A 23,232-nucleotide genomic window follows, 5' to 3' on the forward strand; every position below is an offset into this window, starting at 1 on the left:
TGCATGCTTGTCTAAAAGATCCCAGAGGCTTCTTATTTCCTACAGTTTTAGGAGAGGTAGTAATGCTCAGTAGTTCTGCCAGTCAGAGAAATGAGGACATCCTGTAACTTACAGTTTAAAATTTGCACTTCATTCCTTGTGGGGATATAAAGAAGTCTGATAATTTAGTCTTGTCATCTTAGTGTATTTGTCACAGAGCACACTGCTTCAGTGGTGGCTTTGCAGATATGTGGGGGAATTTTTTTGCTTTATACTTTGAAATGTAAGCTTTATAATTTTTTTCCCTAGATTTTTGCACAATTTTATGTTGAGAAAATAGTGCAAGTATAATATTGGAAAAAGTGGTTTAATTAAGAAGACTTAAACTTCAAATTCATGTTAGGACCAGAGATATTGTACCCAAAGATAACTAAGCTATTCCTAGAACACAAGCAGAACTCATGTTTATCTTGCTGTCTGAAATACTGGTTTTGACATAAGTGTGTGTGTATGTTTTAGTACTTTTGCAGAGAGGGAGTATGAAAAGGTTGGTGTTTAATTTTACTCTCCATGGGCTGGATTCTCTTCTAGAGAAGGTTCATTGGTTTAAGCAGAATTATTGGGCTGAACTTAATTACCTGGTCTTAGTGTGACCAGCTGATGAGCTGCATCTCATATCTTAATGTTCTTTTTAAGTAAACACCAGTTTTGGACACACTCACTGCCTCTTTACAATTGGTCCTAGGACCAGTTCAACAAAAATAAATGTAAAAAAAAAAAAAAACCAAACAAAAGGCTTAGGTTGACGTCCCAAGGAATATTTTGTCATTGCTGGTTTCAACTATTATATCTTTCCTCATTGATATAAATATATAAACAAATCTTATCTGTCTATGAATAGGATGGAAGGATATCAAACAGCAAAAGAATTTGAAGGTGATTGAGGTTGCCCTTGAAAGAGAGGCAACTTTTTAAAATACTGATAATACTTCATGTTACAGTTTGTTCTGCCATAGAACTTGGGTTCTACACAAAATCAGACTCCTAGCAAGAGCAGATGGTTTTCCTCTTTCTGAAACACAGGCAAATCAAACACACAGGGTAGATCCAATAGGTCTGCATAGATCTGGGTATGAGTGAGTTGAAACTGAAGGCTACAAAGCACAGAGAAACTTCTTGGGAAGGAGTAGGACCATGTACTTTCTTACTATTTTTAAAAGGAAATAAAGGATATCATACAGTAAAAAATTAAATCCATGGACTGGTCTTTCAAATATGTCATTAACTACCTTGCCAAGTTCAAGTTGAATGTACTGCCAGGTTTTTGTATATTAAAACTAAACAATGCCAGAAACATCTAGAGGTAGAAATTAATAAAATTAGAGCATCAGTATTGATGGTTTTCACGTTGGAGACTGACACATGGGTATCAGCCTTCAGCACTGATAGATTTGACACACCAAAACTCTATTCTAATTAATGTGAACTCAATTGTACGATAAAGTTGTGTCCACAATTGTATTCAATGAGATACAGAAAGTTGGTTACTTTCAGGAATACTGGGTTTATGGTGAGGAACTGAGAATGTTGTCATCTAAGGGTAATGCTGATACCCTCAGAAACTGAAGATTACTCATTCTTCACATTTTACAAGTGCCAGAAAATTCCAATCAGATCAGATTCTTACCCAGGATAGAACAGGAAGCATTTTAAACTCAAAATACATTTGTTTGATTGCATTGGGGAAGGAAAGATATGCTTCCTGACATTCACAAACAAAAGCAAAAATTACCTCTCTAAAACTAAGTTCTTTGGTTATTTGTGGTAGGATTAATACAGGAGTTTTTCATAGAAAAAGTTAAATTCTGTGGAGTTGAGAAAATCCAGTATTTATCTTTGTTGGCCAAAATAGCAATATTTGCTGGGGTTTCACAGCCACAGCAAACCACATAAGCAATGTTGCCAGAATATCAGATGAAGCCATGCATGTTTTGGGTTTGTGTGTTGGGGTTTTGGTAGGGGGGCAGGGGCTGCAGGGCCGGCTCCTGTGAGAAGCTGCCAGAAGCTTCCCCGGCTCCGAGTCGGACCCGCCGCTGGCCCAGGCCGCGCCCGTCAGTGACGGCGGTAGAGCCTCTGGGAGAACAGAGTTCAGAAGGGGAAAAAACCTGCAGTGAGTGAGGGGATCGGAATGGGAGAGGAACCCCTGTGCAGATCCCGAGGGGAGTGAGGAAGGAGGGGAGGAGGAGCGGGGGAGGAGGGGATGCCCCTGCAGCCCGTGGGGAGACCAGACGGCAGGCTGTCCCCCCCCAGCCCACGGAGGGGAGCGGGGGAGCAGATGCCCACCTGCAGCCCGGGGAGAGAGGAGCCCATGCCGGAGCAGGGGGACGGATGCCCCCCAAGATGGCCGGGACTCCAGGGGGAAGCCCGCGCTGGAGCAGGCTGTGCCTGGAGGACTGCAGCCCGTGGAAGGGACCCACACCAGGGAGGTTTGTGAGGAACTGCAGCCCATGGGAGGGACCCCATGGTGGAGCAGGGGCCGAGTAAGGAGTCCTCCCCCTGAGGAGGAAGGAGCGGCAGAGACAAGGGGTGAGGAACTGACCCCAACCCCCATTCCCCGTCCCCCTGTGCCGCCGGGGGGAGGAGGGAGAGAAAACCGGGAGTGGGGTTGAGCTGGGAAGGAGGGAGGGGTGGGGGGAAGGTGTTTTGATATTTGGTTTTACTTCTCAGTATCCTTGTTTTGATTTGATTGGTAGTAAATTAAATTGATTTTGTTTCTTCCCCAAATTGAACCTGTCTTCTGCCTGTGACCATAAGTGGTGAGTGATCCCTCCTTGTCCTTGTCTCGACCCACGAGCCTTTCTTTATATTTTCTCCCCCTCATCCTGCTGTGGCCATGGGGGAGGAGTGAGTGAGCGGCTTCATGGTGCTTTGTTACTGGCTGGGCTTAAGCCATGACAATATGTCAGGTTTTCTCATTTCTGTCAGAGGCAAATGAAACCCCCCACTTCCAAGGCCATGGGGATATGTGCCGTGTAGCTGGATTTGAACCTGATACACCTAGTTGTCCTCTCCTGATGGAAAGTGGGTGGCTGTGTGAGATGGTTCCAGCAATTGCTACCAGGATGGGCTCTCTCTTTCTCCATGTTTCAGTATGGTTGGTGACTCGTGTTTCTAATATGACATTTTATAAGATCCTGATAATAAAATTAAATATTTCTTCCTCTCCTCTCTCAAAGATCTAAGAATGCAATAGCATGTGTTTTGCCCCTTGTCTCCTGAGCTTCTGCCTTCCAATATTTAAGTATATAGTCAGTAATCTGAGCTTAGAGTTCCCTTTAGTTTTCCATTGTATGGGAGTAGTCGGCTAACGTGATTCCCGTCTTCAAAATCTGATGCAGTCATCCAGTTGACTTACATATTGGTGACCCCTTTTAGGCTCTGATCTATTAGTTTAGGCATCTCAAAAGTGCAGCAATTCTTCCACACCACTCAGAGGGCTTGAGTTGCTGAGTCCAGAGAATTATAATATATAGGTGGCACTCATATTTTCATAGGGATTTAACTCTAATCTTGTCATAATGTTAGAAGTGGTAATTTTTTTTATGTATTTATTTCAAACTGGAAATCTTTTAAAGCTGGGTCTTTTTAATGGTACTGGATTATAGAACAAAATTTCTGTAAAACCCACAAAATACATGATTACTATTTTTTTTGTACCAGCTTCTGGCATAAAATTTGTTCCATTTACATGTTCCCAAAATATGTATGCATAGATTTCTGATCATTTTCTAGGAGTTAGACCTATATAATGTTCCAAACAACCACAAATTTCTTAGGTTTAGTAGAATATGGACTTTATCCAAATGTTAAGAAATGGCATTTTAAAAATTTGAAAATAAATAGGAATAATCCAAAACCCTCCTACTCCTAATGTTACTAACTCTGAAAAGTCAAAGAGAAAGGGGTAAGAAGCTTGTTAAATTTAACTTGGCTTGCTTTTGCTGAATGAAGACAAAACAATCTTCCCTGGTGAAAGGCTTTAATGGAATTTTGTATTTATGTTTGATTTCTAACAGAGGTCATTTAATCAAGCAAACATTTCAGGTATTCATTTATTATCTCCCTTGTTTTTATGCAGAAAAGTGGCAAATGTAAATGTTTTTTAATGCTAAGTTTATCTTGACTAGTATCATGCTTTCTGCTAAGATGTTTGTACGTGCAGGATATGCTTATCTCGAAATTGCTTTTACAGGTCATGTAAAAAAGAGGTATTTCAACGGAGCTAATCGAAAATGTTTCCCTTCTAGGTCTTGGCATTGGTTCTAGATTGTATTTTAAAGCAATCTGAAGTACTTAATATCCATAAATGTTATTTGGAACTGTCTCTAAAGAAAATAGCTTTTGGTGGTATTTTTTCCACACACTTTCACGTAAGCAAGCTTGATGTAAAAGTGCACAGTGAGATGTGGAAAGAAGATATAATTTTTAAAAAGAGTAGGGTGTGGACCTTGAGTAGCATTTGGGAGACGTACCATTAGAATGAAGAAAGGGTTTCTGTTATTAAAAATAGTCCTTAGGAAATTAAGTTTAGGAAAGCAAGAAGCTACCTTCTGTTTCTGTAGATAGCCATCACAGAATAAAGTGTACCGAAGTGTGGTGCCTCTCATGTTTTGCTGTGGGATGGTTATACTCTTCTTGAGGGGATTCCTTGCATTTCTTGTACTTTAGTTCATGGTAACAGAAGACATTTTTTACAAGAGCATGCAATTTCATACTATCATCAGCTGAGTCCTATTTATGTAAGTTGATGGAATAGTAGCATACAAATGGATGGGCTCTACCACCATATGTCATTTTATAAGTCTAACTCTGGACTCTGGTTTCAATAAGTAGGGCTTCGATCACTGGGGGGGCGTTCCAGAAGGCTGGTGGGAACTCAGTGTTGGGTACTTGGTGCACCCCATGTAACTGCAAAGCTTTCAGTCTAATATCACTACTGCACCCGCACACAAAAAAAAAAGGAAAAATAAGGCTAGAAGGATCTAATTGGTATTGAAATCAATTAAGTGTTGTTCACCCTGCTTTCAGTTTTTGTATTACTGTCAAGTAACATGGGTTGTGGGAGGGGGACGTCAAACTTCTTCTGACATCCACTTTCAGTGAGCATGTAACTTTTGTTGTTGAAATGTGGTAATGCTAATGTAATACTCGTAGGGTATTCTTGATTTCAAGCTGGGTTTTTTTGTTGTTTTCATTGTAAAATGTGGTGTGTGCACACCAGGAGTCCAAATATGACTAATGGAATCCAAGTCTGAAAATGTAGATGGCCTGCCTGCACTGAACAGCTCTCTGAGTTTTTGGCCTGGATGAAGGGAAGAGGAAGAGTGATCTTCTCCGTAGAGTTGTACTCAGCTATTATATATGTAACTTCACCTGAGAAGTTAGATAAATGTTGTTTTGTTTGGTGTTTTTTGTTCTTTTGTGTTTAGATGAAAAATTCAGTTCTATAGACATTAATGATTTGGGCCTTTGTACTTGCCAAACTAAAACCTTACTTTATTTCATTCAGTTTTCTGCAGACTTTCTGAAGTAAGTCTGCATCTTACTATAGTCTAGTAAATGGATCACATTTGAAGTACCATTGCTCACCGTATTTCTTCAAATTTTCACATTGTTTTCTTTTTTTTTTGTATGACTATCATTTAAAAGTTAGCTAATATAGAAGAGCAAAGCTGTAGCATTTTAAGGTAGAGTATTATATTATTAGACGTCTAGTTCATTTTCTTTGGCATTTAAAATAAAATCTCATGACCTCAAATACTTTGACTGAGAGTCCTAAGTTAGTATTGCACAACACTAAAAACAGTTTAAGCACAGTGTGTTTTGTGAATTGGATGTAGGCAGCTTGCCAAGGTAACTATACTGTAACTACTTGGGTTTAAATTCTGTTATGTTGATTTTAGCAAAGATCATCAAGTAATTGCACGAATGTGTGGTTAATGTTTTTATAAAACAGATTCTTTAAAAGGATGTGCTGAACTCCTGGTGGTGCTGCATGTTTGTCATGCACTGGAGTGTTTTTAAATAATGGATTATGGAGTTTCTTTATTGATTTTAATTAGATGCATGCTCATTTTGTATTTAAACCTTCAAGAGTTCACTGGTAGCACGAGCACATGGAGTAAGAGAGGCTTATTCTATAGTTGCACTTCATAGATTGTCACTGACCATCTTCACCAAAATTGGCCATGAATTCAAAAAACTCAGCACTGAATAGTCTTAGATACCTAAATTAATTTGTCTAGAGGATTCAGTTCTCACTGAAGCCTGTTTTTCCCTTTTCTTCCCCACAGTAATAGTTTGGTTAAGGGGAAGATGAGTTGGGCAGGAAAGGAATTACAGTGTTTTTAGAAAATGTTTGGGAATTTGGCTCAACAAGAGTTGTGTTGAATGTAATGTCCACACTAATATCATTGCTGACACAACACTAGAATATTCAGTGCTTCATTTACAGAGTAAACATTTGGAAACATAACATAATTAGCTGTTTGATGTACCAGTTCACAAGCTAAGAAAACACTACCACCATGTTATGCTTCAAAATATTTACATGGTCCATATAACATTTTGCATTGACAGTTATCACTATTGCCGGTAAAGCTTAGAACAATGACTTCAGAAGGAGTGCTAGTAAATAACCTTTTATCTCTGTGTTCAGACAAGGAGATTCTTAGCAAATATTAAGAAATTAAGATAATGATTGATACCGAAATTTTCAACTCAAAGAATGTTACAGCAGTTTAGAAACTAGCATTATCTCACAATATTCAGTAGATACTTTCATAAATTTAGATCAGAGTATGCTTTGCCCAACAAGGGAGAGAAGTTCAGTACAAAATCAGGACATAATATAATAACTTTTGAATTGATTTTGCAAGAAAGATATCAGAAGCAATACCGCAATACTTTGGTTTAGAAAAATTTCTCCATCAGGAACTAATAGCGCCAATGGATGGTTCTTTAAAAATGGACTGAAGCATAAGCCAGTGAAAAATAAAGCTAGAAAGGAATAATTGCAATTTTGTTCTGCCACTTCTTTTTGAGAAAGATACACATCTTACAGCAAAATAGTGAAAATTTATGCATAATATGCTTTTTTTTCCTAGAAGAACTTCCAGGTAAGTGTGGAAGAACTGTGTTCAGATCATGAGAAGGTTTGTGGGTTTTTTTGCTTGTTTTCATTTTGAAAATCATTGTATATTAAAATTCTGGAAATGAAGTACACTTTTGAGCCCAGTGTATTTGTATGTTCTTAAGTATGCTCTAGGTGGAAGTGGTCAGCTGAAGCAAACATGGATATGAAATACTGTTGTTAAAATTTGCAGAGTGCTGTTAAATCTGGCGTTCTTATGTCCTTGACATACCAATCTCTGTCTTGGCCTGGATGGTTAAAGAAAACAGTTGATTTCTGTGACTATGGATTTGTTAGTAGCCAAGTCAATTGTAATAGGTTGTTTGCATGGAAACAGAGAAGGCTTCCTCCTTGCTGTTGGTCGTCAGTGCTGTATTTTCCCCCTCCCTGCTTAGTTTTCTGCTGGGATAGTGAGTTGAATCAGCTGGTGGGAGGGGGGTGCCAGAGCAATACAAGGTTAGCAGCAGGAACAAGCACACGGAAGAGAACAGTCAGGGAAACAGCTGCAAGGATAAAGTGGAATGTCCCGTTTTCTTAGCAGCAGCTCATTGCAGTGAGCTGAAGCTGTCTTGAGTCTACTTTCCCAGACCTTTCCCAAAGTGAGGACCCTCAGAGTAACCATATCTAACATCCCAGAACGTGCCATTAGGAGAAGGAAGCAAAAGCAGGGAAGGCTAGAATCTATAGTAGAAAATAACAAGACATATTGAAATTTCTGACAGTATGGTAACTTTGGAGAAATGTGGCATCCTGTTTAACCATGTGTAGTTTAAGACAACCACTTTTTTGTTACCGTGCGGCAGTATTAGGCTTCACTATGTTAACAAAATTGGTTTTTCCTTTGGAACTAAAATGCCAGATGAGCGTTAGATGTGCTTAAAATTATCTGTGCTTATGCCTCACCTACCAAATCTGTTTCTGATGTAGAATTTCAGGAGGTGATGTTCTGTGCGTTTATTATTTCTCAGTTAATTTGCTCTTTTTACCTCAGTTGGACAAACATAAACATTAAAGAGAAGTGCTGTTTCATCACTTATGGGCAACATTAAAACCGTCACTGCTTCTAGAGCAGGAGCTGTAAAAAGGACTTTGTTGAGCAGCCATTTTGTCATTACTATCTAAAGGATTTCTGTTTCATCTTCTACATGTGCCCAGTACAGCTTATGCAGTGTGCACATGCTCGCTCTCTCAACTGAGAATTGAGATTAAAAATAAACCTTTTGTGATTCTGAGTGGGGGTGCTGAAGTTCCTTGGCATGATGTTCATTTTGTGAATATAATCCAGTTTACTTTCAAACACTATAATTATTTTATTTTTTTCCCCTGTAGGGCTTGCTATATTAAAGCATGTGTTAACGCCACGTGTGAAGGCAACTCATGTAGCCATTGACACTATGAAAGACTATCTGGATGCAGTGTATGATGTGACTGTAGCTTATGAAGGTACTGTGGACCACAAAGGGCAAAGAAAACTGGCACCATCTATGACAGGTGAGTTGATGTATATTAGACATGCTACACCCATATGCTTGTTAATATACAGAACCAACTTCAGGTGCTTTGTAATGCTCTGAAGGTAATCTCCGCAGTGCTTCAGCCATCTTGCCATGCCTTGGTAGGGCATCATTCATCGGTACCTAGGCTTTACAATAGTTACCTGTGACATTCCTGCCCTCTCCTTCTGTTCCTTATTCCACACAGAGAACGTTTCTGTAGTCATATTCTGCATATAAGCTCTCTTTGGCGTGAAGGTCGTTAAAATGAACTTGGGGCCATAGGCAGCAGGTGCCACTTACCTTCATGTTTCTTCTAGCCCTGGGATTTGGCATCATCATAAATTCTCTCTTTCTTTCTCTCTGTTGTGTTACGTATGTGTACATGTGATCTAATTGCTGAAATGCATGTATTTTAAAGGGAAAATGTGTAGTAGTAGTAGTAGTATTTTACTGGCAATTTTTCAAATTGCTACACATACCCAGTAACCTTACAAGCACTTCACAGCATTTTGTGCAAGTGGGCTTCACTTGCTGTAGTATTTTAAACCACCTACAGCACCTTAAGAGAATAGTGTAAGTTAGTTTTATGTTCCTCAAGTAATCTAACCAGAAAATAAGTTCTGGGTTTCTGCTGGCGAAAACTCTGGGACAGAGAGCTTTAGGGTTTGCTGGGTTTTTTTATTATGCTTGGCGATGGGTTGATTTTTTTGTTTTGTTTTGTTTTAAAAGTAATTCATTTACCTGCACTGTCAGTGGAGAGTCAGATGTCATCTTTCTTTCCTGTTGTAGCTGACCATACAGTACTCAGCCATATCTGTGCACGACTGTCTATTGCTAATTGACTCAGTGGTACTTTTGAGCAAGGGATCAGTGTTGACTTTGGGAACCTGCAGGGAACTTAGCTAACTCCCCACTCCTCAGCTGGCCCAGTGTCACAGGGACTTGTTCCTTCTGCTGCTAAAAATAGTTCATAGTGCAGCTGTTTTCATGTCACTTCATTAGTAGGTGTAACTCCTCAAGGTGGTGTAAAGTTCACATGAACTCCTTCCAGGTGCTAGTTGCTTAGAAGTTCTGGAATTGTCTGTTTTTACATTTTCACCCTGTTTAAAATTCTTCTGGATAGGTAAGCAACAAAACTGTTAATACTGTGTATTAACTCAACTCTTGTGTTGTACTGTAAGATCTTAGGATGGGTTTATTTTATGTATGTTTTGTTCCCAACAGGCATTTTTAATGGCTAAATATCAAATGGGGTTTATGATTTAACATTTTTTATTTATAATTTTCTTTTGAAGTTAATTTTACAGATTTTATTATTTAAAGTTTTTAATGTTTGTTTTGGTTTTTTTTTAAATACCTTATGACCCTCTTACAGACTCCTTTGAAGACTGGGCAGCCTCCCTCTTGTCCTGTCACCCAACCCTTTTCAAAGACCCCCTTCAAAACAAATAGGATTGTTTCCCCTTCTCTGCAGCATATCTTGTTTCAGGACTTAATTATTAGGCAGTTTCAACCATTCTAATGCTGGACTTCTCAGTGCCTGATGGTGAATTAAACTATTGAACTGTCATTACCTAATGATAAGATGGCAAATGTTCAAATTCCTTATAAGACTTCTTCACCTATTGAACCTTCTGGTTTGCCTGAAGCATGATATAATTATGGAAAGGGAACCAACAAACTGAATCTCCCTGTTGGCTGTTCCTTGTGTCCAGTGTCAAGTGGTAATCACACGGTTTGGGGTGGCTACTCCATATCCAGCCTTTTGGAGACTCCACAGCAGGCAGTCTAGGCATATCTTTCAGCCACCCTTACTGTTAGGGCTGGGGTAATTACTGTATCAGCCTTGAGTAAAAATAAAGGCAGTAACACAGAATGAAATGCAGCCAACCAGTTGTTACGCATTACAGAGTAGATAAATGAAATATCCATCCAGGGCATTCCACGCTATTGTGGCATTCACATGTATTCCATATAATATAAATTATGTAGATTAAGGACACTTTATAAATTACAGTGTGGAACATAGTTGTCATTCTTTTAGGCCCTCCAGGCACAAAGTGGAAGAAAAACAATTTCTGTTCTAAGAGGTCAAGATCATTTCACCATTTGTTATGCAGAAGTCCAACAATTGGTCCGTTCAGGAATATAATATAACAAGAATTGAATTACGCGTTGTTATGCATTTGAGATTTTTTAGCATTATTGCTCTTTTACAGTACTAAAATGAGTTATAAAACGTCATTTTCATGTGCGCATTTCATATGAACATTTCATATTTGTGTCAGTGCTGAATGAGAATTTTGGTTTTCATTCTCATCGGAATAAAATAGCAGTGCAATCCTGGTAATTTTTAAAAGATAAGGTTGACATGTCTTTTTCAATGTAGCAACTCTGACTGAAATTTATTGCATGGAAAACAAACTTTTGATAAACACAACTTTACTGGAGGACTGTATTTCCCATAGTATGACATTTCCCATGTGAATGAAATCTGAATTCCACATGGATATAATGTGTTTCTTGAGATGCATTTTACTTCCAGTTCTATAAATCTCAGTTCCTTAGAAGAGCCTGTGCCACTTCTGGAAAGACCCATACTTACCCAGGGATATGGCCAGCTCTTAGCTGCTGTCTCCAGTAGTAAACAGAGCAGGTTAAAAGGAACATTTTGGCGACTGTGAGTAGTACTACCATGCTTTATGAGAAATTGTGTTAGTAAACTGTAAATGGGAAAAAAAAATTCTGAAGAAAAAATCAATTGCATTTTAAATTTTGTAATATGGAGCTCAGTATAAATAGCCTTTCTTAGCAAAATTGGATTTTTTTTTTTTCAGTCTAGCAAGCTTAAATATCATAATGCTGACTTGCTCAACAGGATTAAAACAAAACATAGTATACTAGCAACTGGAAAATACACATTCACCATCCTTTCTGCATTAGTGCTTTGAAAAGAACAGTGAATGCCAGACACACCTGACAACACAGTACCTTTTTAGAGCAGGCAAATTATTATAGTATATCCTTTCAAATGTGTTAAACTTTTTGTCACTATTTATGCATTTTAATGTTTTGTTGGCACTTTCCAGCTGCAAGTTGATTGTTTTAGAAGACATCAAATTTGATTAGTCTTAGACAGGGACTAAGATTAGATTAGCTTTAGGCAGGGATGTTGCTTTCTGCTGTTGCTTCACATCCAGTTGTGACCAACAGATGCAATTTTTTTCCTACCATTTATTTGTTATTCATTCCTTTTCATTCCGACAAGTTTGGATCTTGGTACGTTTCCAGTGGAAGCTTGTCCTGCACATGGCAGCCTTTCCAAAGAACAGCGATTTCCCACAAATTTCTCCCCTCTCACTACTGAAGATGGTTTGTCCAGGTCATTAATGACAGAATGTGACGGTCCTGCTTAGGGAGGACAATGCTACTAGACAGTATTTATTTGTGGTCATTAGAATAAGATGCAAATAACGATATGGGCACTGCAGCACAGCTGAAGTACATCTCAGGTACTGAATTCTGGAAGAACTATTTAGAAGGGAAAAGGAGGGGGAGAAGCTCTTCTGCTGGATTTGTTGACATTGTTTTACTACACCGTCATTAAGTAAAAAGTAGAAATAAGCTTGGGAAGAACGAATGAGAACCTAGTTTTCCCCCTTCTGAATGAATGTCTGAAGTGTTCACATCCAGCTTTGCCTGGTGTTAAGGGGCAGGTCTCGTGGGACGTGGGAACTGTTGTCATTCCTGCACCTGAAAGAGCATTACATACACTTCTACATCTTTATTATTCTGCCTGAAGGCTTTAACATAACCAGATGGCATTTATCTGGCCATTGTAGATGAAAGTGTGTGTGAAATAGCAGCATGTGACAATGATAAACACTGAATAAAAATAGCATGTACATGTAGACTCTGTCTTAAAGAAGTCAGGAATTCCTGAGAATAATTGACTCTGCTGTATATCAATTCCAGAACAAACACTTTGAAAGCATGTGTATGTGTGCATTTCTGAAAATCCGTACATCACTTTGATTGGTATAATTTGAGGAGGTCAGACTGGCCTAACTTCCCTAGGGGAAATTACACTTTTCCAAATGCTTGCACTTTTGTTAGGACCCAGACAGACAGTGAAGTACAGGACAATAGAAAAGAAACTGGAGCAATAGAAAGCAGTCTTTGTCTGGACTGTGGCCCAAATTTGATCACATCCATTGTCTTTCAAGGTCCAAAGAATGATAATAAGCACATAGTTATAGATAAGTTGAAAGAATTAAAAAACTAAATTAATAAACTGATAGTAAAACAGTCCAAAGTAAGATTTATAGTGATGAAATGACTAATAATCTGGTCAGATCTCTGCTAGCTGTCATGTTCTTATTGCATGAAAGAATATTGAAAAGTAAATGGCAATTATTTCAGAGCAACAGAAGAAAGGATGTAGATTAGAACTGAGGCAGGACATCAGTATTGGTGACATTTGCATCAAGTGTGGGATGACTTCTTAACATGTATAGTGAATCCCACATCAAGAACTTGTCATTCTGCATCTCTTGAAGCAAAATTTAAGTAACTACTTTTCATATTTCAAATTGTAAATTTTCCATTGAAATATTTGTAGGAATTTTGATAACCACACTAGTTGGCAACATAGTTCTGTTGTACTCTATCATATGTTTTTCCTTTAAAGGAAAACCGTGGGTTTAGTTTGTGTAAAATATTAAAATACAACTTTTTTAATAACATGATTTCACCAGGTACCACGAAGTAAACAAACTATCATTCAGTTTTAAACTGAATGCATTTTCACTTGTCGTCCATAGGACTAGATCTGTCATTTTAGAACCCCTGTAATTTCCTATTAAAAGTAGTCTGAGTAACATGAAAACCTATCTGTTAATTTGTGGATGACTTATTTGAAATGGCACTTTGAACACAGATGTGGACATATGCATCAGTATTCTGAAGATAAGGACAGTCTGGGTAAATGCAAAGTATTTTCATACTGTAACAATTGAACATTGTGCTTCTGCTCAACGATAATGACATTTCACTGAAGAGCAGCATCAGTTTATGGGAATGTATGCAGGCCTTGCTGTTGTTCTTCATTGGACTCCAAAAATCAGAGAAAACAAAGGTCAGTCTGAGCATGAGTAGCACCTCTGTTTCTTTACCCATCTCAAAACCAGAACATGAAGATGACTGTATTCGGAGTCCCTGTAGCACCATTTCTTGTCTCCAACACCAACCAAACTGGGATGCCTAAGGAGGGAGTGGAGTGTAAGAATAAGGCAAGCGTAAATGATTCTTCCTTTTCCCAAATCGCAAACACCTGTGGGTGCTGCATCTGTGTGTTAATAACACCCCCTCAATGGGGGTAATAACCCCCTTCAGCATCCCTTCGAGTCCAGAGTGTGTGTTCCTCTGATTGTAAACTAGGACCTTGTGTGTCCTAGTTATTCTCGAGCAGCTTCCTGCTGAAGGCAGGTACCTGTAGCTTCCCTTTAGGAATTTGTGATCGGAAAGCACATGGTCATCAGAAAAGCTTTGCTACACAAAGAGGATTTTGAAAGTATTTACACTGGAGATTCATAAAATTACCCTGTACCCTGGGCCTCATGCACATGTGAGAGGAAGCATTCCGCTCCCCAGGCAGCATTTATGTACAACAGCTTGAGGAGCTCCTGATCTTTATGCAATAGTGTATCTAAACCCTGAGGATAGCAAAAATAACTTTAATTTCTTCACACTGTCAGGTTTGGCCAGAAATATGTTGCTGCTTTGAGAGCCTGTGTTTATTTTTGCTTTTTTTGTGCATCACAGTCCTTTTCTTCTACTTTGTTTGTGGTACTATTCTGTGTTTATGAAAACAGACTGGCTGAAGGAAAGGCAAAAACATCAACATTCACAGTACTGGCATAGCTCCTAACAGATCCTGTTTATTTGCTAGAGAGAGCATTGTTTTGAACTGGTCCAATACTTGTATCTTTTCTTGCCCTTTTTTTTTTTTTAATTGCATAGTTCAATGGGGTTTTTCCCACTTCTGAAACTTTAAAAATGTTCCAAGGAAGACACAGATATCTCCTAAATTTGCTCCTTTTCAGTTACCAGTGATGGGATACCCTTTAGATGTAATCCACAGACCTACCCTGATCCAGGGTCTGCTGCTGGCAGCCTATTGATCAAAACTGTTATTTGTAGGAAACCTCCTGCTGACTTGGCCAACATGCAATATTTACAAATTGTTGTAGACCAGTACAAAGGCCAGAATGCATCTGTTAAAATAACAGATTAAAGCCACTGGAAGATTGTTTCAGTGAACTATAACATGCAAGTACTATAGGTCTTCACCAAATACCATCTTGTTTCAGCAAGACAGCTTACAATGACACTCTGCTGCTCTCCAGCGCTAATGCCAGTATAGAAAACTGTATGTACCATTTTCTAATAATAATTTTTAAAGATTCTTTAGATGTGGGCATCTTCAGGAAGGTACAGAAATATGATTATTTACCCTTGAATTTGCAGGATTTGTTGAGCTGTAGTTCTTACCTTCCATCTTCAGGATTTTTTAGTATTTTTTTGTTGTTGTTAAGCTGTCATATTTTTCCCTGTGCTTCTCTTCTCCAAACTGAAAATTCGGCCTTTTTAATCTCTCCTTGCTTGTAATGCAGGTGTTTTTTCTCCTTAAATGTTTTAGGTGGCCTTCTCTGAGTCCACTACATCCTCCTTCAGATACAGAGACCAGAACTGCACATGGTATTTAAAATGTGGATTCACAGTCTTTTTATATATCTGCAAAGTGACTCACTGCCCTGTTCTCAATGTGTTTGCTGATGCTGCCCAGTATTTGGGGGGATTTGGGGCTGCTGCTGCACAGCTGAGAGGATGGTTTCAGGGAAAGGTCAGCAACTCCCAGATTGTAACCACCAGTTCCAAGTTAAGCATCATGTAATCAGGGTTTCAGTTGTTTTTTCCCCAGGTTTGTTTATGCTGAAGCTTGGCTGCCACATTTTCACCCTGTTTGCTCAGCTTTGAGGTCCTTTTGGAGTCCAGCCAGCGTTTGACTACCCAAAACAGCTTAGGATCTTCTGAAAAAGACATGACAAACTGGAGGGTTCACTGTTTGCTCCCTTCTTCAGCCTATCAGTCATGACAGAATGAAATGAGTCCTAGCATCAATCCCTGGAGGACCCCAGTTGCTGGGTCTTCTCCATACTGAAAAGTGACCATTAAGTCCTTCCATTTGCTTCCTCTCCTTTAAGCAGCTTTTGGTCTCTAAAACATCATTTCCTCTAATCCCATGGCAGCTTAATTTCTTTAATAGCCTTCAGTGTGGAACCCTATCAGAGGCTTTATGAAAATTCAAATATATCATGTCCAGTGAATCCCCTTTATCCGCCTGCTCCTTGACACTGTTGTAGATATCCAGCAAACTGGTGAGACAGGATTTCCCTTTACAGAATCCACGCCAACTCTTTTCCAACAGACTGTGATTATCTCTGTGCTTAGTGATCTTATTATAGACCCTGCTATCTTACCCAGAGATGTAAGACTCTTTGGTTTCTATTTCCTAGCATCATCTCTAAAGTCCGCATTTGTAGAAGGGAAACTCCCCATTTTTCTGGCACAATGGCTGTTTGTGATGATAGGTTACACATCTTTGTTTTTAAATTCCACATTTAAGAGCTTTTGGATGAATGCTGTCTGGTCTTGGTGACTTCCTGACATCCAACTTGTTTATTTAGTCTAATACTTTCTGTCTGTTTACTTATTGATCTAGTTCCTTTGAGCGATCTGGTACAAAGAATGCAATGGGTGTAGGAATCAAACTTTTTCAGCAAGAAAGAATAATGCAAACAAATATTCAAGCTTCTCTTACATGGGCTTATACTTTACCATGAGCGCTGCTCTTCACACCTTTGTCATCCAGCAGTCCCACCACTGCCTTAGCTGGTTTACTGCTTTTAATACATTCAAAAAAGTTAAAATTGTTAGAGCATCCTTTGCATTTTTCAAGTTCCTTTTTAGTCCTCTTAATTTTATGTTTATATTTGGCATGAGCGGTTTTGTGGCTTTTCCTTATTTGGACAAGCTTTCCATTCCTCAAAGAGGAGAAGGTAGGAATATAGTGGTAGCCACCTTAATTTTCCCATTATGCCATACAGGTGGGTTTCAGACCCACCCAGACTTTTTCTTTTGCAGTGTTATACATCTTTTATGTGGGTTTCTAATACAAGTTTTTCTGGGGTTTGGTATTTTGGGGGTTTTTTTTACAGCCTCTAGGCTGCCTCCTTTTGGACTGTTTCTTTTAGGGTGTTTTGACAGTTTGCCTGGTTTTCCCCCCCCCTCATTACATAGTTCCTTTAATTCTGCATTTGTGTGCTGGATTCATTAAGACTCTTTCTTGTGGGTTTTGCTACTAGTTGTTCCAGGAAACAATCTCTTTTTTTTTCTCTGGTGTTTTTGTTTGGTTCAATGGTTTGTTCTGTTTTGGTTTGGGTCGGTTTGGGGTTTTTTCCCCTCTACACCTCATTGTGATGAAGCATCAATGCAGTTTGATAAAGGTAGCTGGAATCTCACACTCTTGCTATCAGTCCTGAACTTGCAGCTAGCTCTCAGTCTGGCTTCACAGTCTCTGGTCACTATTATCAAACTTAACAGGAAGTCATTTAATATATCTAATATATATTTTATTAGAGTCTCGGATTTCCATCCACATGGATTTTATTGTGCTTCTGTCTCCTTATTATCTAAAGCTATTATACTTCATATAGTCCTTCATGGATGCTACCATTCCCTCACCTGTACATCCTATTCTGTCATTCCTATAAATCTCGTAGCCTGGTAACGTTGCATGCTCCTTCAAGGCCAGCGGGACACCTGCCTTAACAGGGGCAATCTCTTGGTGCCAATAATTCTTGTTCTGTCTTTATGTTTAGGCTTCTCATATTGGTACAGAGGCACTTCTGAATTTTGCCCTCACATTGAATTTTAGCCACATCCACCTCATATGTTATGTCCATCTGAACAGGTGCTTTTCCTGACCTTCAACTTTCCCCAACTGCCAGCTGAAATGCTAACTTTTTCAGTTTTCATTGCCAGCAGCCTGGCTTAATAATGATTCAGGTGTATCCCATTTCTCATCTCAAAAGGTTCCCCAGCTCCTAAGGTGCTTACTTCCTATGCTGTGCCCCTCGTGCATGAGTGGACTCTTTGTGTGCATCTCAGGTCTTGCACAGGGGATTGGCAGTATTTATGAGTGCTATTCCTCAGGTCCCAGGCTTGTCTCCTGGCCGCAGGCTTCAATTTAGCCTGCAGAACACGCCCTCCACGCTCCCCTGCATCAGCAGTACCAGCAGGTACTGGTGGTGCCTGCTCCTCCCCTGCTCCCCACGTTAACCCATCTAAACAACCTTTGCTGTACCCTGGATGTTTGCTTTCCCATCTAGTTCAACATTGCTGTACGACTGCTTTATTTTGTTAGAGCAAGCTGTGAAATAGTTCTCTGTCAGCTCAAAGCATGAAGCTGAGAACGCGGCATTTAAATTTATGTTTGTTTTGCCAATTGATTGTTAATTTGGTGTACGAAGTAAATGGAAGGGGAGAGATGGGATTTCTTTCTTTGAGGAGGAGATAGTTTACAAACTGCTTTGGTGGCTGAACACTTAAGTCCAGACTAATGAAAATTTTAAAAGTGGAGAATGCATCCACAGTTCAGAGAAGATGCTGTCATGGTTTTGCCTGTAAAACTATACGCACCACAACATGCAATGTTCTGTTACTGAAGAGACTTATTCTTACACGTTTGAAATACTAGTTACTTAGAATAAATGTACATTATTCAGATTTCAGTTTCCTGTGATACCACTTTCAGTTTATTACAAACGTTACAGGAATCTGTTAAACAGGAGAGAATTGGGGTCTCTTTAAGTGGACACTACTATATCAAGCTTCAGTTTGTCCTTTCTTAATTTTGAAGGACTTTGGCAATAATTACATTGCAGTAGGAGAGCTGATGTAGGAGGTTGAAATCTGAGCTACTTTATTGCTGTTGTATTTAAAGTGCATATAAAAATAGACTTCATTAGTAATTGAAAACTGGAATATCTATTTAAGTGTAACGCCACTGTCACAACTTTCTTAAGGGGCAAGGCAAACAATTGGGAGTGGTGGAATGAACTTCTATGGTAGCATTAAGGGGAAGGTGGTCTGAGGCCACTTGTATGTCCCTTCTCAGTAACAGGTATGTCTATGCTTTGGAGCTTTTCTCCTTCCCTCACTTTCTCTGGTAATGCTGTTAATTCAAAACAGAATTAATTGGCTTTTGAAGGTGAGGAGTTGAAACTGGTAGAATTTTGTGGAAGCCCCAGTGAGCAAAACACCCTCCCAAAACATTTGCAATTAAAAATTCACTGGATCCAGTTTCTTTCCTGGAGGCTATTGTGCCCCATTCATTAATCCTAATTCTGCACTGAATCCTTCAGTCCTGTGTTAGGGTGAATCTTGTCCTGCAGAAGGAGGGCCACAATGTCACAGTTTAAGAACAAAAAATGCTCGATCCACTTTATAATCTTCAATTCCTTCCTTCTGCTGTGGTTGGTCACTAGAAGCATTATAAACATTCTGCACTTGTATCTGTTATTTAGCCAGATAGAATGTTTTATTAGGAAATTATCTCCCACACGAAAGTCAGTCCACTTGGCTCCCACGCAAGTTGTTAGTGTTCGTTTAACCCAAATCGTACTCGGTTCTTGATTGACTAATGCTGTCCCCAATATAATGTGTGATTATAATGCATCATTTGCACTTATGTTTTATCTTTTGAAGGAAAGTTCAGGCTTGCTTTGTCCTGCTGTTAATTACAACAAATTCTGCCACGTTTAGGGATCTGAAAAGCTTGTCAGATGTTGGCCTTAAGGGCTAGTGTCCCTGAAGTTGGATGTAATTTGCACATAATAAATTGCTTCAATAAAATTTTGTTTCTTAGCTTAATTACTAAGTCCTTTGGGAGTTAAGCTAATATGAAATTAAGGGTCATGGGAGCACCGCAAACCTTTAGAGGTTGTGGTGATAAAATCCAGCTGTTTCTTCTCAAAAATAACCTCTCGGTATGTTGTTCTTATCCACTGGTGTTCTTACATGATTGCAGTGACATTGTGCATCTAAAAAAAAAAAAATTGGATTAGTTGTGTTAAACCATGACATGAATTGGATAATTAAAGACTAGTCAGATTCCCTGACTAGCTTCATTGCATGCATTTTGATGTCATTTGCAGATGTCCTGGATGCCCAGGCTTTGGATAAAATGGCCTTGAATAAATGGGTGGGTGTTGTGGTTTAAGCCCAGCCGGCAACAAAGCACCACGAGGCCGCTTGCTCATTCCTCCACCCGCAGTGGGTTGAAGAGAAGAAAGTACAAAGAAAAGCTTGAGGATTGAGACAAGGACAGGGAGGGATCACTTACCACTTAATGGTTGGTCACGAGCAAAAGACGGGCTCAACTTGGGGAAGAAACAAAATCAGTTTAATTTACCACCAATCAAGGATAATGAGAAGTAAACCCAAACCTCAGAACACCTTCCCCCCACCCCTCCCTCCTTCCCAGCTCAACCCCACTCCCGGTTTTCTCTCCCTCCTCCCCCCGGCGGCGCAGGGGGACGGGGAATGGGGGTTGGGGTCAGTTCCTCACCCCTTGTCTCTGCCGCTCCTTCCTCCTCAGGGGGAGGACTCCTCACTCGGCCCCTGCTCCACCGGGGGGTCCCTCCCACGGGAGACAGTCCTCTATGAACTTCTCAGGCATGCATCCTTTCTGCGGGCAGCAGTTCTTCACGAACAGCTCCACCGGGGGTCCCTTCCCTGGGCTGCAGTCCTCCAGGCACAGCCTGCTCCAGCGCAGGCTTCCCCCTGGAGTCCCGGCCATCTTGGGGGGCATCCGTCCCCCTGCTCTGGCGTGGGCTCCTCTCTCCCCGGGCTGCAGGGGGGCATCTGCTCCCCCGCTCCCCTCCGTGGGCTGGGGGGGGACAGCCTGCCGTCTGGTCTCCCCACGGGCTGCAGGGGCATCCCCTCCTCCCCCGCTCCTCCTCCCCTCCTTCCTCACTCCCCTCGGGATCTGCACAGGGGTTCCTCTCCCATTCCGATCCCCTCCCTCACTGCAGGTTTTTTCCCCTTCTGAACTCTCTTCTCCCAGAGGCGCTACCGCCGTCACTGACGGCCTCGGCCTGGGCCAGCGGCGGGTCCGACTCGGAGCCGGGGAAGCTTCTGGCAGCTTCTCACAGGAGCCGGCCCTGCAGCCCCTGCCCCGCTACCAAAACCCCAACACACAAACCCAAAACAGCAGGAATCATGACCCTCTCTAGGGGAGCACCTGCAGTTGCAGATCACACAGCCTTCGGCGAGGCTGTACTAAGTCTCAAACTGCAAGGGAGAGGAAGGCAGTGGAGAAGAGCCTTGGGATTTACAAAGGTGGGAAATTAAGATGAAGTTTTACAATCTTCACGTATGGGGACTCGGTTTAGACTCGTTGAAGAAGCCTGGTGTGGGAAGTAGTAAGAGTCGACTTGGATCGGAACTTGGGCATAAGGTAGAAAACCAGCAGCAACACTCAGATATTTATGAAGGTTTTTTTGCTTTCTAAGCAGATGTGTAGAGTAGCTACATTTCAGCTTTGGTGGGAGAAGGTGTGTCTTTTGAAATACTTAGGTCTTATTCCTGTTTTGTTAACTAGAGCTTATTATTGATAATATACTCTGTTGCTGTCTTTAAATGACCAAATATCAATTTTTTTTAAGTAGCATAACATTAGTTTTAAAAATACCATATAACTATTAATAATGCTATCTCATCTAACTTAGAAGTTTGCCTGGTTTATAATTTTCCTTGATAATTTATAACTGAGATTAGAAATAACATCAGGAAAGAGTTGTCTGTTCCTATACAGAATAACCTATGTGCTGTGAAGCAAAAGAAACGTATGCTATACAATGCACAGAATGTTTCAAACATCTCTTAAAGCTAGATCTTCAGCCCCAGCTGAATGTGCATAGCATAGATGCTTTTTATAGGAGTCTACTACAAAAAAGACCATATCATCTGGCTTTCAAGCATTTGTTTTCTAGATACAGTTTTGCATATTTTTAGAATGTTCGACTTAATGCCACTCAAAAAGAGGATTTGTACATCAGTGAATATTATAAGCATTTAAAACATGGATAATACATCTGTCATTTTAAAATATTAATAGTATGCTTTTAGGTGCTCATATAGTGAATGACCTTCATATAGTGGCCTGGATAGTATCCTCAGAGAAACAGTCCTGGAAAATCCTTTCTTCCCATTAAAAGCAAGAGGAAAAACCTGCTTTCAGATACGTGAACACTGATTTCTTTGTGGGTAGTAAAAGCGTTACACATAAACCTGAAGACAACATCTGAACATACCATCATTCTGAACTCCAAGTACTTAACTCCTGCCATCTAATAGCTGTAGCTGGGAGACGGTTTTACCACAAACTTTTTAGCGACAGTTGTATTTGCTACTCCATGGCTAAAAGGTGGACTTGTTTCTGGTTAGAGCCCTCAGCCATTTCTTCAGTGATGGTGTGTGGGCCATGTTGCTCCCTTTACGCTACAGTGCCATTCAGTGAAGGGGTCTCTTTGCCCGAGGACTAGACAAAACTGCACACAGCAACTTACAAATTTCTGCATCAAAATGCCATAAGACTTTACTGATCTCTTTATCTCTTCTTCACTCCTCCTCTACAAGCACACAAACACATTTGCATGAACAGGCTTTTAAAATTCTTCAAGGCAATTTCTAGCATGTGATAAGGCTTGCTTTTACAACAAAGTCTTTAAAAATCAATAATCCTGTAAAGAAGAAAAACAAATAGAGGGATGTCTGCTTTGGCAGATAATAATAAAGCTGTACGTGCAGTAACAATTATTTTGCGCAGTCATTCCTCAAGATACCCTTAACAGTTATGGGTCAAAGTCTTATGTACATCTGCACTGCTGTCCAAAAAATGTCAACAACCTGAAGGGACCACCCAGTCTGTGTTACATTTGTTGCCTGTCTGTATTGTAGGAAGGCACTTCTAGTCCCTTTTCCAAATATGAAGATTGTCCAGATTTCTAAGGGCTTCCACATTCACATCATGCATCTCTGTACAGGGATGCTATGGTTACTGCAATACCCTTTGCTACTGATAAATGCAAATGATTACTAATACACAAATACTGGTGGGTTTTTCATTCCATGTACAGTATTTTTACCACTTGTTAGTTGTAAGAAATCCCACACGGGTCTTTGAGTAATGGAGTTTTGTCTGTAATTAATGCTTGCTAGCTAAATTTTTCTAGGGACAAATAGGGGAAATGGGGGAGGGGGATTGCAATAGGGCTGTCTAGAGCTTTGTAAGACAGAAGAAAAATGAAGGGATGCAAAATGGAAAGCAGAATTTTGTTCTGAGTCTTTTGCCCTGTTATACTTTTTAATTATAGGTTATCATTTAAACTGAAGCCCACTTCCTCCTGGAGATACTTTGGGAAATCACTGTCATTCTGG

The 23,232-nt window shown here is 40.0% G+C and overlaps 1 protein-coding gene across 1 annotated transcript in view; it reads left to right on the top strand.

Annotated features, from left to right (window-relative positions):
* Window positions 1–23,232, top strand: part of AGPAT5 (1-acylglycerol-3-phosphate O-acyltransferase 5) — a 61,464-nt gene that overhangs the window by 33,379 nt on the left and 4,853 nt on the right. The window contains exon 8 of the mRNA XM_010561098.1: window positions 8,501–8,662. Within this exon, the coding sequence (XP_010559400.1) occupies window positions 8,501–8,662 (162 nt within the window). The remainder of the gene's footprint in view (window positions 1–8,500; window positions 8,663–23,232) is intronic.

This window comes from Haliaeetus leucocephalus, unplaced genomic scaffold (assembly GCF_000737465.1).
Source record: "Haliaeetus leucocephalus isolate CR32 unplaced genomic scaffold, Haliaeetus_leucocephalus-4.0 Scaffold141, whole genome shotgun sequence".
NCBI classification, from domain to species: Eukaryota; Metazoa; Chordata; class Aves; order Accipitriformes; family Accipitridae; genus Haliaeetus; species Haliaeetus leucocephalus.